The 18030-nt window shown below is 43.8% G+C and overlaps 1 protein-coding gene and 1 pseudogene across 3 annotated transcripts in view; one reads left to right on the forward strand and one right to left on the reverse strand.

Annotated features, from left to right (window-relative positions):
• Nucleotides 1-18030, reverse strand: part of MALT1 (MALT1 paracaspase) — a 63395-nt gene that overhangs the window by 36791 nt on the left and 8574 nt on the right. For all 3 annotated transcript variants that reach the window (XR_003963932.1, XM_030292350.1, XM_030292349.1), the window contains exons 2-3: nt 16261-16427; nt 4836-4957 (exon numbers count right to left, since the gene is read on the reverse strand). Coding sequence is in view for 2 of the 3 variants with exons in the window: in XM_030292350.1 (XP_030148210.1) it covers nt 4836-4957; nt 16261-16427 (289 nt within the window). In the remaining variant the exon portion in view is untranslated. The remainder of the gene's footprint in view (nt 1-4835; nt 4958-16260; nt 16428-18030) is intronic.
• Nucleotides 3936-4479, forward strand: LOC115498733 (annotated as a pseudogene).

The raw sequence follows: 18030 nt of genomic DNA on the forward strand, positions 1-18030 counted from the left end.
GGTGATGAGAAGGAGGGCCGTCCAAGGGTCTCCCAAGCTCTCCCCTCAGGCCTTTGGTCACCACATTAAGGTTTCTTTCCCCTTTACTCATTAATCTGTAAGGGCCACCCACCTCCGGCACGTTGCCAAGGAGCTGAGTCGTGTACCTCATTCCATTACGTTAGATTCCTTGCAAGCGCAGTTTAGTAAGTTCATCTCTCTCTCTCTCTCTCTCCAAACCCCAACCAACTGAATTCAACTCTCACCCCCTCAGAACCTGCACCAGGCCCAGGGCATTTTGCTGAAGATTTGACAGCTAGGATGGTGGGCTGCACTTGGCATCATGGCGAGGCTTGGTAGGCAGACTGGTTCAAGCTGAAGACGTCCGGGATGAACAGACTGCAGAAAGCGGCTTTCCCAATGACTCCCCTATCTGACTAAAAGCAAAAACTTCCGGGAAATGAGGCTACTGGAAATTCCTCCTTCAGGGTGACTTTATCCGGGAGGGAGACTAAGAGTAAACCTACCATAAATCCCCTCTCCAGGAAGAGTTTTATGGCCGTGATGATGAAAGACCACTTGCACCCGCATGAAGAAATATTATCACAAACTTTCTTATCTGTTTCTTCTTCTAGAAACCTCTTCGCATTTCCTAGAGAAACCCACTCATTCTTCCCATACACGTCTTTCTCCCTCCTCCCTTTTCCCTGTTAAGTAAGTATGTAAGCTGCTGGCTTATTCACAGAGCTACTTCCTTTGTAAGTTCCCATAGGAAGAAAACCTTTTTCTCCTGTTAATCTGTACTTCATCAGTTAATTCACAGGCACCCAGAGGCAGAACCTAAGAGGGTAGAGGAAAACCTCTTCCTCTTCTGCCAATCCCAGCCTCTTCCCTTGCTCCTGGCGATTTTCTCCCTGCTTTACCATCTGTTTCTTTTATCGCATCACTCTCAAAAACCTACTCTAGTACTCTGTATCTTAAATAAATAAAAACACCCCAAACAAACCTCCCTTGACCCACATCCCCTCCTCTCAGCAGCACCGAGAATGCGAACTGCCCCTTTCTTCCTACAATACTTTCCCCTTGAGGCTTCGTATCCCTCTCTGCTGGATGTCCTCCCTCCCCTCTTGCAGATTTCTTCTTAGTCCCTTTACTGGGTCCTCTTCCGTAACATAAACTTCCAATGTGTCTCCAGATATCCAAACTGCCCAGCTGATTCATGCAGATGTCTAACAGGCATTTCGAACTTAACACATCTAAAACCACATCCTTGCTTTTTCTCCCTAAGTCTAGTTCTCTCCCAACCTTCAATACCTCAGTATAGAACACGTCCCCAGATGCTTCAGTCACCAATCCAGGGGTGATCCTTGATCTCCCTTCCTTTTTCTTCCATCGGGGCTGGTTAAACTCTGCCTCTAAAGTAAGCTGGCCTGGGCGCTTTGCTCCCGCTGCACGGTCTCACTCTAGCCACGCTGCCACCATGCCCAGGCCAGCTCGGGCGCCGGCTAACTGGGCCTCTTGCTCCTCTCTTGCTTCTCTCCAAGCAGGGGCCTTGTGTTTTAAAAACGTAAATCCCATCATGTTATTTCTCCTGCTTGACTTTCAGTGCATCTCACATTATATCCCCCTGTTTATTTTCCTCACAGTTCTGAGCTCAAAGAACTCTCTTATTTGTTTACTGTCTCTCCCCACTGGGGGGGGGGGGGGGAGGGGGCAGGACCCTGCGTGTCAGTGCTTCCTCATCATGGCCTGAGATCCTGGCCTGGCACGAAACAGGTGCTCATCAGGTATCTGTTAAATGACCAGCTCTTAAGGGGCTCCTGGGTGGCTGGGTCAGTTAAGTGTCTCTTAATTTTGGCTCAGGTCATGATCTCGCTGTTTGTGGGTTCGAGCCCCACATCGGTCTCTGCGCTGACGGTGTGGATGGAGCCTGCTTGGGATTCTCTCTCTCCCGCTCTCCCTGCTTGTGTGAGCACGCTCTCTTTCTCTCTCAGAATAAAAAAGCTCAAAAGAATAAAAATTAAAAGGAAGAGCTCTTAAAATAGCCTCATGAACATAAGAATGGTTCAACAAGGGGTGCCTGGGAGGCTCGGCTGGTTAAGCGGCTGACTTTGGCTCAGGTCATGATCTCACAGTTCACGGTTCCTGGGTTCGGGCCCCGCGTCTGTCCGGCTCTGTGCTGACAGCTCGGAGCCTGGAGCCTGCTTCAGAGTCTGTGTCTCCCTCTTTCTCTGTGCCCCTCTCCCGCTCATGCTCTGTCTCTGTCTCTCAAAAATGAATAAACGTTTTTTAAAAAAAGATATTTAGCAGGGCGCCTGGGTGGCGCAGTCGGTTAAGCGCCCGACTTCGGCCAGGTCACGATCTCGCGGTCCGGGAGTTCGAGCCCCGCGTCGGGCTCTGGGCTGATGGCTCAGAGCCTGGAGCCTGTTTCCGATTCTGTGTCTCCCTCTCTCTCTGCCCCTCCCCCGTTCATGCTCTGTCTCTCTCTGTCCCAAAAATAAATAAACGTTGAAAAAAAAATTAAAAAAAAAAAAAAGATATTTAAAAAAGAATGGTTCAATACAACTCGACTTGTGAGGGCTTTAGAGTCTATTATAACTCTTCAAATCTAAGAAGTACTCCCCACCCCCTACATTTTTACCTTTCTCAAACGAGGGCATATTTTACAAATGATATATATATATATTTTTTAATGTTTATTTATTTTACAGAGAACAGGGAAGGGACAGAGAGAGAGAGAGAGGGAGAGGATCCCAAGCAGGCTTTGCACCAACAGCAGAGAGCCCAATGAGGGGTTCGAACTCACGAATCATGAGATCATGACCTGAGCCAAAGTCAGACGCTTAACCGACTGAGCTACCCAGGGGCCCCTACAAATGATATTCTTAATGTTGTAAGTTTTATGTTATTTCTCTTTCAGAAGGAATTTATTAAAATAAAAGCAACTTTGCAATTGAGAAAATGTTGAAAATCACTTTATTTGTTATGAAACATTTTTTTAAAAATATTTATTTTTCAGAGAGAGAGAAACAGAGCGTGAGCAGGGGAGGGGCAGAGAGAGAGGGAGACATAGAATCTGAAGCAGGCTCCAGGCTCTGAACTGTCAGCACAGAGCCTGACTTGGGGCTTGAACCCAGAAACAGCGAGATTGTGACCTGGCTGAAGTCGGACGCTTAACCGACTGCGCCACCCAGGCGCCCCTTAGTTACCATTTCTTGAAAGCATAGCGTATGAAACATCCTGTCCATTAAATCCTCATAACCCCGGATGACAGGAATTCACATGACTAATAACGCTAGTCGGTTCCAACAGAGGCCTAACACCAAAGGCTACACAAAATCTCTCACTACAGTTTGGCTGCTCTACCTTACCTGTGCGTAAGGGATGGGAATTAAAAATTGTACAAAACCCCAGATTTCTTCTAAGGCACAGAATGATCCCATTAAAGGAAAGATGATAATCTCAGAATGGCTCTTTAACTTAGTTTCAGGTTTGCAGATGTAGACTTCGCACTGAATTCGGAAGAAAGCTTAGTTATTTGACTAGCAGGGTGAAAAGAATATGGAGTTTCAAGGTACAATCTAGGAGGAAAGGGAATGAGGGGAGGTGGAGAGAGAGGAGAGAGGTTCACTAAAGTGAGACACAACATGGGCCGGACAGACTGGTGGGAAAAGCCCAGTGGCAGAGAGCTCAAAGAACTTTTAAGAAAAAAAGGATTCCAATATGTGATTTTAAATTCCTTATTGGGTGGTGCAGGGATACCATATTTCCACAAGAGGAATAAACGCTCCCCTCCACCAGCCTGAATTTTACTTCAGAATCTACCACAATAGCCTAAATCTTTTGATATAATAGTTACATGGAATGTTTAAAATAACATTCCATTAACCTTCCATGTCACCTTGGAAATATCTTAATTAAAGATTTCAGTTGCCTTTCTTCGGGAAGTTGGGAAGATGGTGGACCCTCAGGCTGAGTGTGCCCACCCGAAGCAGCCAACCATCTTTCAAAAGAAGAAGGGGGTCTTGATGGGAGACACTGGCAAGGAGAAGCTCCCACGAAACTATAAAAACATTGGTCTGGGTTTCAAGATGCCCAAGGAGGCCACTGAGGGCCCCTGTATTGACAAGAAATGCCCCTTGAGTGCTGATGTCTCCATCCGAGGGTGGATTCTGCCTGGTGTGGTGACCGGGATGAAGACGCGAAGACCGCTGTCATCCACCGAGACCTCCTCCACTGCAGGGGAAAGGATGAGCGCTTCGAGAAACGCCACAAGAACACGCCCGTGCACCTGTCCCCCTGCTTCGGGGATCCAGATGGGCAACACGGTCACAGTGGGCCAGCGCCGGCCCTCGAGCAAGACCGTGCTTCAATGTGCTCAAAGTCGCGAAGGCTGCTGGCAGCAAGAAGCGATTCCAGAAGTTCTGAGACTAGACATCTGTCCACACCCTCAAAGAAAATAAAGTTATTTTCCAAAAAAAAAAAAAAAAAGAAAGAAAGAAAAAGAAAAAAAGCGAGACTTTGGCTGGAATATAATTTGTTGTAAGGAGTTCTGTATGGATATGTTAGAATGTACTGGCAATATTTACCGTCTGTTAACGTTGTTGTTCTGAGTGATTCCTAATTTCCACAATTTTTAGTGACTAAAGAATTGATTTTATTATTGCTTACCTTTTTTTAACATGACAATTTTTGGGACTGTCTTAGCAAAATGATGATTTTTCACTACTTCAGTAATAACACAGCCATGTCTATCAGATCAAAATTCTAAAACATACACTGAGGATAATGATGCTAATTAATTTACTATCATTCTCTCTTATGACTGAGAAAGTAAAGTACATTTAAAAAGTTACCTCTTTGTTCATTTTGAACCACTGATATTGTACAAAGGGATGTCCAGTTGCCCGGCAACACAGTTTCACAAACTGTCCAGCCAAGACTGCCTTTGATTCTGGGTTTACGGTGATCTTTACTCCTTAAAAAAAAAAAAAGAAAGGAAGGAAGGAAGGAAGAAAGAAAGAAAGGAAGAAAGAAAAGAAAGAAAGGAAGACGGAAAGAAAAAAAAGTTAACTAAGTTACGGTAGAGAGGTTTTCCTTGTTTACGTTTCTGAAACCAAATTAAAAGAAAAAAGTATCGTGGAAATAACTTGCACATTCATTCCAGCTGCAAACTGCCCGTTCGTGTGTCCTTCCCCATCAGACTAGGCATCTGTGAGCTCCAGGCTTTGTAAAACCAAGAGGAAAGAAACTCATCCCCAGAAGATTTTGATCTACTGTACTTCCCATGACTGGAGGAGAAAACTGTTTGCCCTGTTTCTTCAATTCTTAGAAAACTTTTTTCTGCATTCTAACACCTCTGGAACCAGGATGCACCTTCTAAACAGATGTCTGCTAGACAGCACTCATGATGCAGTTCTCAGTGCTGGCTTGTGAAACACGTGGTCAGAAACGCTCATACGGCTGGCACTTCAACTGAGTTAGGGGCACTGTTACAATAAGACGAGTGTTGGCCATTGAGAACGTCTCCAAAAGACATCTGAACTTAATGTTATGACTTGGCATTAAAATGAAACTATTCTGCACACACAAAGGCACGGAAACAGAACAGCAGGATATAAATCTGAAATATGGGAGACGGGCATTTCTTATCTGAGAAAGGACTTTCAGCATCAACACTTGGAAAGCTTTAAAGACGATCCGAAGTCAATCATGTTATGCCCTCCATCCCGCCTCCCTCTCAGTTACTCTTTCTGGGAAAGCCAGCTGCCCTGACACGGGGATGCTCAGGCAGCCCGGTGGGAGGCCCGAGTGATAAGGAAAGACAGCTGGGACTCCTGCCGAAGGCCCTGTAAGTGAACTACCTGAGAACTACCCAACCCCAGTCAAACCAGACGGCTGCAGCCCTGCCTAACAGCTGGACTCCCACCTCAGCAGAGGCCGAAGCTGGAGCCAAGGCCACCCAGCCAAGCCATTTCCAGGTTCCTATTCTCAGGAACTGTGTGAAGTAATAAATGCTGCTTGTATTAAGCTTGGGACTTGGGGGTAATTTGTTATGCAGCAACACATAACCGATACAAAAGAAACCAAAGTTAGGAAATTTTACATTTGCCAAGGCTGTAATACGGAAAAGTGGGTTAGCTGGCTTTTAGGAAGGAAGAGGTTAAGGTCATTAAAACGTGTAAATATGTTAACTAATTTGGATTTAAATTAAAAAAAAAACTTGTAAAATGTAATTCTCTGTACTTAGTTTTATTTTCTTTCCTCATCTATCCTGCATATGATCTGATAACAGTAGGTTTTTCCTCTGTAACCCACCAATCCAAAGGAACAAAACAAGATTACAACTGAAGAGGAGTGAGTCCAAATAAAAGCAGTCTTAATACATCAAAGATACTAAACTTTCCAGAACAAAAATAGTAAATAAGGGAAATGGGTAAGTGAAAAGCATTCCAGAAAGATACCAAATAAAACCAAAATCCAAAATAAATATTTATCGCACAATTATTACATTTGAGGGTCTGGAGAAACCCTGGAAAATCTTTCGTAAAGAGAGCACATCCTCTCAAAAAAGAATTTGAAACCTTTGCCAAGGGAGAACTTTCCCATTCGTTAATTCTTTATGTTAGCACCGTATGGAAGAAGGAACAGAGTTCTTCTGAAATCTGTCTTATGTGTTGGTTGGAAAATACATGTTGAAGACAGAAAATGGGATGAATGCACTCACTTCGGCCGGCCAATTCACAGCACTGCATTTAACACTCCCAATGCGAGTGTTTGGCCAGGAAAGGCTTATGTCACAACTTCAAGATACAAAGATTCTGATTTTCAAGGTTTATGTGTGATAAGAAAGAAAAAAAAGTTGTAACAACAAAAGAAGGGAACAAATATAAATCGGAAAAACACAGGGCTTGTGGCCAAACGGGCTTTAAAATGTGGGTCTTCTAGCCATCTCCAACTTGACGAGTCCCAAATCCTCTTTGAACAAGGTCTACTCCTGCGTGAGGCCCTGCCGTCTTCCATCCCAGCCGACCCTTCCATCCGGTTCCTCAGGGCGAAAACTTAGAGCAGTCCTCCCGAACCCCTCATTCTTCGCAAGTAATTTCTCTGCAAGTCCTGTCGGTCGCACTTTTCCACGTCTCCTCATCTTCAACGCCATGCTCGTAACTCAAGCCACCATCAGATGCTGATGGAATCCTATTAGAGCCTGTAGACTGGTTTCCATGCTTCCAACCAGCAGCCCAAATGTCTTTTTATTTTATTTTATTTTTTAATTTTTTTTTTTAACGTTTATTTTTGAGACAGAGAGAGACAGAGCATGAACAGGGGAGGGGCAGAGAGAGAGGGAGACACAGAATCAGAAGCAGGCTCCAGGCTCTGAGCCATCAGCCCAGAGCCCGACGCGGGGCTCGAACTCACAGACTGCGAGATCGTGACCTGGGCTGAAGTCGGACGTCTAACCGACTGAGCCACCCAGGCGCCCCCAATTTTATTTTTTATTTATTTTTTTTTAATTTTTAATTTTTATTTATTTTGAGAGAGAGAGAGAGCGCGCGAGCATGAGCAGGGGAGGAGCAGAGAGAGGGAGACACAGAATCCCAAGCAGGTTCTGTGCCATCAGCGCAGAGCCTGGCGCAGGGTTTGAACCCACAAACAACGAGGTCATGACCCGAGCCAAAATCAAGAGTCGGACGCTTAGGCAACTAAGCCACCCGGGCGCCCCCAAAATGCCTTTTTAAAACATAAATCAATCCATATCGTTCCTCTGATTAAAACCCTCAACTGACCTCATACTGTACTTAGAATAAAATTCAAACTCCTCATCATGGTCTCAGGGTCCTACATAAACCGTTGCCTCTAACCTCGTCCCCTCCTACTCTCCTTGTTCCAGCCACACCAGCCCCTCTTTTCAGAAGCCAGCTATTTTCTACCTTTCCACTTACTAGTCCTCTGCTGGATTTCCCCTCCAGCCCCCTGTTGCTTCATGGCCTGCGCTTTCTTTCTCATCACCTGCTGGGCAGGCGCTTTCTTTCTCATCACCTGCTGGGTCTCTGGCTTCGCTGGGAAATGTCTCTAAACTAGCTATCCCCCACCCCCACCTTCTCTATTATATTCACCCCACTTTGTGGGCTTCACTGCACGAACCAACTGAAATCCCTGTTTCGTTGTCTCACCTACTGAAACAGAAGCTTCAGGACAAGAAGGATCTCGTTTGTCTTCGTCACCAGTTTACCCAACATCTGGAATAGTGCCTGGCATATGGTGAGAACAGTTGAGTGTTCAACACGTATTTGTTGAATGAACACGTATCACCGTCACAATAAAAACTACTGACTGCTTTATATGTGCCAGGCGTTTTGATCTCTAGCCTTCAAAAGAACCATGTGAGTTAGATATTGATTACACCTATGTTATAATGAAGAAAATGAAGTTATTTGCAAAAAGCCATCCAAATTACCTTGAGTATAGTATTGAATCTCTGAGACTAATTGTTTTTCCATTGTAAAATGGCAGAACCAGAATGCAGCCTAGGTTTTCTTGGGCTTTAAAATCCCCATGCTTTTGTTAACCCAGTGATTCTTTTTTTTTTTTTCCTTCGCCTTTTGAAGGTACACCTGACGAATGAAATGTGTATAAATTTAGGGTGTACGATGTGATAATTTAATATACATACACATTGTGAAGTGATTACCACAACTGACTTAATTAACACATCCATAGTTATTTTCCAGTGATTCTTTTTCTCTTTTAACATTTTGTTTATTTTGAGAGAGAGAGAGAGAGAGAGGGCGAGCATGTGCCAAAGCAGGGGAGGAGCAGAGAGCGAGGGGGAGAGAGAATCCCAAGCAGGCCCTGTGCTGTCACGCAGAGCCCAACACAGGTCCAATCCCATGAACCGTGAGATCATGCCTGAGCTGAAATCAAGAGCCAGACGCTTAACTGACGGAGCCACTCAGGTATCCCCCCAACTTTGTTTTTTTTTTAAGATTTTATTTTTAGGTCATCTCCACACCCAAAGTGGGGCTTGAACTCACGACCCTGGGATCAAGTCGCATGCTGCACCGGCTGAGCCAGCCAGGCGCCCCTCCTTAGTGAACCTCCCGTGTTAATCGTCTGCCTCGGTGAGAGCGCCAGGCAGTGCTCATAAATTTACCACGGCAAATATTCTCTCCTATTATACAAAGAGAGAAGAGTGATGTCAATTAAAGGGCTTTCTCCCTATAGTGTCTTACAAAGAAATGAATGACTCTAAACGGACAAAGGGCCCATAGGGTCAGGATGTCCTAAAAGGGTATCCTTCCTTCGTGTGGGAGATAAGACTACACGATTTTTAATGTACACTCAAACTCAGCTTATACATCTGTCCTGTAACACCAATTTCAGTAGTCTAGTCTTCAACAAGCAAAGCAAATAAATACATGTATTTATTACTTCATGCTTCAAAGACTGAGAACTGAAAGGCACCACGTGATCTGGAAACTGCCCTTGGTGAGTAGTAAAGACAAGAAGTCACAATACCTCCCATGCCTTAACCACACAAATTTCCTTCCTCCCACGTAGTTTGTGCGGCAGGGAACCATGGTCAACCTGTAACCACCCTCGCGCAGCGCCCACTAGTCAGAAGGTGCTGAACAAAGGTAAGGAGGGAAGATGGCATAGTGCTACGCAGGGTGTACCACGGCAAACAAATGAAAGTTCTATTTGACAGCGTGAATACACAGCTTCCTGGCAAACAAGTCTATTTTCAGATAACATCTGCAAAGAAGTCAAAGAGGTTACTTGATTTCCTGTAAGCCGGGAAGAGTCTGAACCAGGTACGATGGAACACGGGGATCGTGCATTCAACACAAACCTGTGTAGATCACAGATTCGTGATACTGACCAATAAAACTCAAAACCCTGCTGGAATTCCAAAATATAAATTAGGGTGATTCCCTATGGTGACAGGAAGATTCACGATAGCTTCCCTTTAGGCTAGTGTCTCTTGAGAGGCATTTAAGAAATTTTTTTAACGTTTATTTATTTTTGAGACAGAGAGAGACAGAGCATGAACGGGGGAGGGGCAAAGAGAGAGGGAGACACAGAATCGGAAGCAGGCTCCAGGCTCTGAGCCATCAGCCCAGAGCCCGACGCGGGGCTCGAACTCACGGACCGCAAGATGGTGACCTGAGCTGAAGTCGGATGCTTAGCCGACTGAGCCACCCAGGCGCCCCTCTTGAGATGCATTTAAATACTGATGCAATTTACAAACAGCTGTTCCGGGAACTTCTACAAGTACTGTATACGCTACAATCCATCTGTTTTCAGAGACCATGAACCAAAAATTTCTTTCCATCAGCTTCTATCCAAAACTCTTCCTCCAAGTTATTCTAAGAATTTCTAAGCTATCATTGAAAAGTGCCTCCTCATATTATCCCAGAATAAATCCCATTTCTCTTCCTCCACTGACCTCCCCCCAACACAACCACAGCAAGTCCATATATGTCCCCCTTACAAGTCAGGGTACATTTGTACCTACGCTGGCTAAACCTCGTCCCCTCATCATACCCCTTCTTCTCCCACATCGGCCACTGACCCTGGAAACCTTGGCACAGACACACATTCTTTCAGACCTCACCACTGCCTTTCTACCTTTCTACCCTTCTCCCTTATCTTTATTCCCATCCATACCACTGTTGCCTCTTTTCGCTTCTTGATATTTTCCTTTCAGAAATTTCTGTCACTCCCGAAACACGGAAAGTCCCTTATGAGATGTAGTGGCAGTGTTTTTTACTTTGGCAAGGATAGAAAATTGCCGTCCATGGGTTAAAGTGGCAATTGGGGTAATAATTCATCACCAAGTTTCTCAAATAGCCCAGAAATTTCCTAGCCATGAGAGAAATGACACTGAGTCCAGGTTGAGGTCAGCAGACCTGGGCTTTAATCTACTTTTGTCAATAACTGTGACTCTGGCTAAGTGATAACCACTGGAAATCTTATTTTTTTTTTTTTTTTTTAATTTTTTTTTTTCAACGTTTATTTATTTTTGGGACAGAGAGAGACAGAGCATGAACGGGGGAGGGGCAGAGAGAGAGGGAGACACAGAATCGGAAACAGGCTCCAGGCTCTGAGCCGTCAGCCCAGAGCCTGACGCGGGGCTCAAACTCACGGACCGCGAGATCGTGACCTGGCTGAAGTCGGACGCTTAACCGACTGCGCCACCCAGGCGCCCCAGGAAATCTTACTTTCCACATAAATGCGTGCTCACATTTAAAATTTAAATGTTCGTAACAGCACAGTTCTGTTCCTTCACAGAACTATAAAGATAAGATGATTCTGAACTAAAGGTATTTTGCAAATGAGTGAATAATAGTCAACCACCTTGGCTCCTGTCTTAAAGACAGTAAGAATAATAAAAAATAAAATTTTGATATCAGAAACGTAACAGTGAGTGTGCTAAAAGGCATTTAAAAAAAAAAAAGTGAAGTGATGTGAAATAAAAAAGGTGTGGGCCAAATGGAAAAGACACCACTGAAGAGATCTCAGCCAGAGCTGTCTGATACGTACAGAGAGTGAAATCTGGGATTCATCTGATGAAACCCATGTATACGACGTTCGTTCTCTCTAACCATCCCCCATCGTCTAGGCTCTGCTTAACAAATTCTGGGTCAGGGCATCACTTCCTTGGCAGCCATTTTGTGATCTACAGAACTATGTAACTGATGGAGCCTATAAATCTACTCAACATGTTTTCGCTTACAACAGAAGACACAAACATCTTCAACTGCACATCTAGGTTCATTATTTGCAAAGGATACAGATGCCAATACTGGTCCCTTGGAGTCAGGGTTTTGGGTCCTTTAATGAGAAAATAAAGGTCTAAAAAAATGGTCTAAAAAACCATTATGGGAGCTATGGTTCAAACAATGTCAGCACCCACTCAACGCTCCCACTCCCCTCCAGTTCCCAGTGAGATGAGCAAGGGAATAAAATAGGGAAGCAATGAGTGCTGGGAAATGGGGACGGGCACCATCCACACATAAAAACTGTATGCAATTTTTCTAACATAAGAGACAGGCCAGATAAACTGGGAGTGGGGAGCAGCTACCCAATCCATGTGCTGTGAAAAAGCCCAGTAAAAAAAAAAAAAAAAAAAAAAAAAAGCCCAATTAGAAACAAACCAGAAGAGGGTAAACCTCAATCCTACGGGGCTCCTTCAGAAAATATACTAGGTGTCAGAGCCCATGGAGAGCATGAAGTTAGGGGTGAGTTACCCTTGGCTTTGACCCCATGCTCAGTGAGGGGCCATTGAGCTTGGCTCCTAGTCAAGGGATCGTTCCAGTTAGAGGCAGGGGGACATCTGCCCCAGCTACTTCTTGGCTACCAAAACAAATACGTAAAAGAAACCCAGCTTCTCAGAAAAAGAGAGAAACTCCTTATTACAGCCCTCTCCTATGGCTATCTCTGGCTGTCAGCTCACAAACTGCAATGGAATGTGGCAAAATAAGACTAAAATGAACCTAAAGTTTCCTCTTATTTCTGCATTTAGGTCTGAAAGGTCTGTTCAGAGGTTCAAAGCATCTTGGACAGAAGTCACCCTACTCACCAAAAGCAGACTTCTCTATGGAGACAATCAGAGAAAAGTCATTGGACTTTCTGTGGTAGTAAGAAACTACCTTACCACAGAAAAGAGAGAAAACACGAGGATCTATTTATTTTGTTTTTTTCACCAAGATACAGGAATACACTGAAAAGGAAAAACTGAAGATCAGATAAGACTTGCTCTATACGCACTTGTTTTTACAATTGTGGAGGACGTGATCATTGACAGCTTTGTTTTTCCTGTTAGACTATGAACCTTTCCTAGGCAAGAACTTTGGTTTTAATTATCTGTGAATCACAGCACCAAGTACAACACCTGGAATGGTAAAGGTACTGGTGCACAGTATTATACGATACACTGTTTACTGAACGAATGAGTAAAATCCCCAATTAAGTGGATTGTATCAAAGCTTTCCTTCTTAATTACAGTATTTTTTATTCTCAATATCCTTATTAAAATATTAAAACTGTCTCTATAATTATTTTTTTAAAAATTTATTTATTTGGGGGTGGGGAGAAGAGGGAGAGAGAGAGAGGGAGAGAGAGAATCCCAAGCAGGCTCCGTGCTGTCAGCGTGGAGCCTGATGCGGAGCTCGATCTCACAAGCTGTGAGATCATGACCTGAGCTAAAACCAAGAGCTGGGCGCTCAACTAACTGAACCACCCAGGCGCCCCTCTCTGTAATTCTTACATTTCTTTATTCTGGTGTCTGCAAATATAGTTTTATTTTTTACTTATTTATTTAAAAAAAATTTTTTTTAACGTTTATTTATTTTTGAGAGAGACAAAGACAGAATGCGAGTGCGTTGGGGCAGAGAGACAGGGAGGCACAGAATCTGAAGCAGGCTGCAGGCTCCGAGCTGTCAGCACAGCCCGACACGGGGCTTGAACTCACGAGCTGTGAGATCATGACCTGAGCCGAAGTCGGACGCTCAACCGACTGAGCCACCCAGGCGCCCTGCAAGTATAGTTTTAGATTATTCACGTAAAATGTACATAGAAAGCTAACAATAAATTATTTCTTCCTGAAATTACTGAGCATTATTCAGATCCTAAAATATGTCCTCTTAAATCAATACTTAATATTCAAGTAACAGCTGATTCCCAAAGGATACTATACGGCTAATGTGACATAAAACTTCACAGAAACAGTGCGTAAGTGTTAACATAAAAATGTTAACATAGAAACTGCTTTCCTTTGCCTGTTCTCCCCTCAAATGCAAGAAAGTCCCAGGGGATAACTCTCAAAAAGCTTGTAGGCCAAATATCAGAATGATCTGCACAGAGGAACACTCCCAGTAATGTGCTAATCCTACCATTTGGAGAAAAACACAGAGAGCAGAAACGGACCTGTCAAAAGCAGGGGAGACAACTGATGCTTGTTAGGTCGGCTCTGCATTCCCTGCTGGGTTGTCAAAAGTCAAAATCTAAAATACTGTCAAAAATTTCGGGCAGATCGTTACACATAAATAAACATGTGACTCAAGTTCAGTAAAGCCCAGCTTCACGCATGGGAAACTTCAAAAACTCGGAAACCTGAGATCTCAGGCCAGTGATCCAGCAGAAGTCACGAGATGGGAGGCCTCTGCGGTGGTGGGGAGGCAGCTCGAGGCGGCATTATTCCACACCACTCTTGCAGGTCCGCCACGGAGAGAACACTTACTCTCATTTTATAGACTTGGCAACCAAGAGTCAGAGAAATTAAGTGTGATTATTGAAAAAGATAACGAGATCTAAAAGTTGTATTTACTTCCTGGAGAGGTTTCTTGCGTTTTCGGAGGCCCCGCTATGGTATTCTATCAAGTATGAGAACTTAGAAGCTAACTGAGTGCCCCAGACTGGCGGATTTCAATCGTCACAACTTCTGAGTCCTAGTCAAGGCACAGGGGATATAAAAGTTAACAAATGTCACCTCACGAAGAAGTTCACCAACTGGTGACAGACAATGCATTAGCAGGGGTTACTTCCGCCCCGTCCCTCCTGGGAGGAACAGGCATGTCATCAAAAGGAGTTAACTAGAATCAATCTTGTGATTGCTGCCGGGACACAGATGAGTGCAAGGAACAATCAGTAGGTACCCTGCAACTATGCAGAAAGTCACTCTTGGAAGGAAGCCATTAACAAGAAAGGAAGGGCAAAGATGAAAACAAACCGATTCCTTGAAAACACTGTCTCTGGCCTCTCTTGAAGCCCAACCTGCTTCAAGACTTTTCAGTGAGAATTTATTCCCTTTATTACGCCGAGCTGAGTTGGGGTTTCTGGTAAACAGAACTACCACTACCGTGCGTCCCTAATTCCCGAACCTCAGAACTAAGTAAACAGTAAGATCTGAATTGTAATTTTGGGTTTCTCGTGTTAAGTTAAAAATATTTTCACAAGTAACCTGGCTACGTAGTAAAAACTGCATACGTCAAGACCACGTAAACAGAGAGCACAAGTCCTTAACCCGTTGCCCTCCTAATCTTCTACCGGTTTCTCTGCTTCCAGTGGGACCCGTAATGGCAAACTGGACCCCTGGGAAGGAAGGTCTGCGGTGCCGCTGCCATCAGGTGACTTAGATCACGTGGTCTTTCCTGCCTGACTTGCCTGCCCAGGACTGACTCCATGTGTAGTTGGGGGGGGTGGGCGGGCTTTTCCTATTCCTCACACCTGACCCTGGAAGGAAGAAGTCTCACTCAGTATTGGTATATTCAGAAAAAAAAACAAACATGGATGAGTCGACCAACAATTCAAACGCATCATGTTAGCAAAATACTTAAACACTAAACATCTGTCATATTTGCTTTATCTCCCTCATATACATACACGCGAATCAATAAATACGTATTTATTTATTTTTTTGGCTGCACTATCTCTTTCTTGTTTTTTGGTTTTTTTTTTAAATAATCTCTACCTCCAATGTGGGGCTTGAACTCGTGATTCCAAAATCAAGAGTCACAGCCTCTACTGACTGAGCCTTGGCTGCACTATTTCAACATAAATTACAGAAATCTTACCCCTAAATACGTCACAATTTTTTTTAAGTAGGCTCCACACCCAACGTGGGGCTTGAACCCTGAGATCAAGAGTCTCATCTCTACCAACAAAGCCAGCCAGGCGCCCCATCCTCTAAATACGTTAGCATGCATCTCCTTGGAATAAAGACATTCTTCTACAGAACTACACCACCATTATCACATGATTCCCTAATATCTAACATGCATGTTAAATCCAAATTGTTTTACTTGTCCCCAAAATGTCTTCTATCTAGTTGATGTTTTGTTGTTTTTTTAAAATTTTTTTTTAATGTTTATTTATTTTTGAGACAGAGAGAGACAGAGCATGAACGGGGGAGGGGCAGAGAGAGAGGGAGACACAGAATCCGAAGCAGGCTCCAGGCTCCGAGCTGTCAGCACAGAGCCCGACGCGGGGCTCGAACTCACGGACCGTGAGATCGTGACCTGAGCCGAAGTCGGACGCTCAACCGACTGAGCCACCCAGGCGCCCCTCTAGTTGATGTTTTTGAACCACAATCAAATCGATGTTTCTGTGTTATATTTGCTTTTTGTGTGTTCTTTAGTCTCAACCTGGGGGAGAAAACGAAGCTCCAAACGTTTACATTTTCCAAAACCATTTAACACAATTCATTGTCAAATGAGATATTTTCCTCTAAGTCTGCCTCCACAAACTCCTGGAGAATACTCTAGGAGAAGAACCTACCTGGGGGGCTGAGAAGCAGAAGAACTTCGGTGTGCTCCATAGCCTGCAGGAAGTCACTCAGTTCTGTGACCGTACAACCTTTCTCACCCATTAGCTTCAGTAAACATAGGCTTGGGCTTCCTTCAGGCTCCAAGACCTTAAGAGAACACTGCTCCAAGTCCAGACAGCTGCAAACGACAGATTTAATTCAAGTCAACAACTTTCTCCAACGTGATATGCCTGCTATATGTTTGGCATGATTGCAGGTGTTATAGGGAATAAGCTGCGAGTCGCTGAGTAGTGAAAAGGTATTTACATTATGAATGCTACTGTCCTTTCCTCCTCCTTCTGCCTTCATAGGGGATTCCTCTTTATGCTCTTCTCCAGATCAGCTCCCATGACTACTAAATCAGAAGATCAGGGGCGCCTGGGTGGCTCAGTCGGTTGAGCGTCCGACTTTGGCTCAGGTCATGATCTCACGGTCCGTGAGTTCGAGCCCCGTGTCGGGCTCTGTGCTGACAGCTTGGAGCCTGGAGCCTGCTTCGGATTCTGTGTCTCCCTCTCTCTCTGCCCCTCCCCCGTTCATGCTCTGTCTCTCTCTCTCTCAAAAATAAATAAACATTCAAACAAAATTTAAAAAAAAAATTAAAAAAAAAAAGAAGATGAGAGAACTCTTTCAACAGGAAGCGAGAGAAATTAGCTTTGATACTGACGAAAACTTTTACTTTAATTTGGGAACAGGGAATAAAAAGATCAGATGCATTTCTCTACTCTTTCTTGCACTTTTTATAAAGTGTAATATGACCCAAGAAAGAGGCACAGATCTTTGAGACATCTTGAAAAATGGAAAAAACTTAACATATGGTATTTTATATTAGCAAAGTAGTGTCCTTGTGTGTGTGATCATGCGAATAAAGATACAGAACAATGTATGTTCTGCATGATACCATTTTTATTAATATGTGTTTTTCTTATGTGTAGAGTTAACTTTGAAAAGATGGGCAAGAAACTAGTAGTTGGGACTGTCCTACAGAGGGGAGCCAGTGCAGCAGAGCTCAAAGCTGGACGACTCACTTTTCACTGTAAACCTTTTGTATTGTCGAATTTTTACTATGTGTGCTCATTTTATCAACAATTTTTAAAAGACTATCAGTGCTACTGACGTTCAAAGTACAGTACTTCTAAGCACCTAGAAATACCCTATCACAGGAGGAAGACAAACTCTGGTCTAAAGGCCAAACCCACCCAGCCACTTGATTTTGTAAACAGTTTTGTTGGAATACAGTTATGCTCCCTCACACATACCTCTACAAACGTGGATGGCTGCTTTCCTGTTACAACAGCAGACGTGAGTAGTTGGTCTGCAAAGCTGAACACATGTGCTATTTATATTTAGCTCCTTATACAAAAAGTTTGCTGACCTCTACTCTAAAGAATCTCTAGGTCTCGTCCTTTTGTTAAAACTATTTCTTTTTAGTATCACCATTTAACGTACACATACCATTTCTTTTTCAATGTCATTGTATTCAGTAGGTGTATACAAGGTTAGAAAGGTTAAGACCAGACTGTACAAGGCCAGAAATAATGGGACAAGGAGTACGGACTTCAACCATTTCATAGGAAGGGAAAGCACAAGTATGAAACGTGCAAGAGAAGAAAAACAATAAAGTAAAGCCAAACAAAAACAACAAAAAAACCCCAATAATCTTCCCAAAGAGACGTGACCAACAACAAAGGCCAACCAAAGCCTTTGGGTCATCTCCACGATAGTCTGTAGAATTCACACTTCAC

This window comes from Lynx canadensis, chromosome D3, assembly GCF_007474595.2.
Source record: "Lynx canadensis isolate LIC74 chromosome D3, mLynCan4.pri.v2, whole genome shotgun sequence".
Classification (NCBI taxonomy): domain Eukaryota; kingdom Metazoa; phylum Chordata; class Mammalia; order Carnivora; family Felidae; genus Lynx; species Lynx canadensis.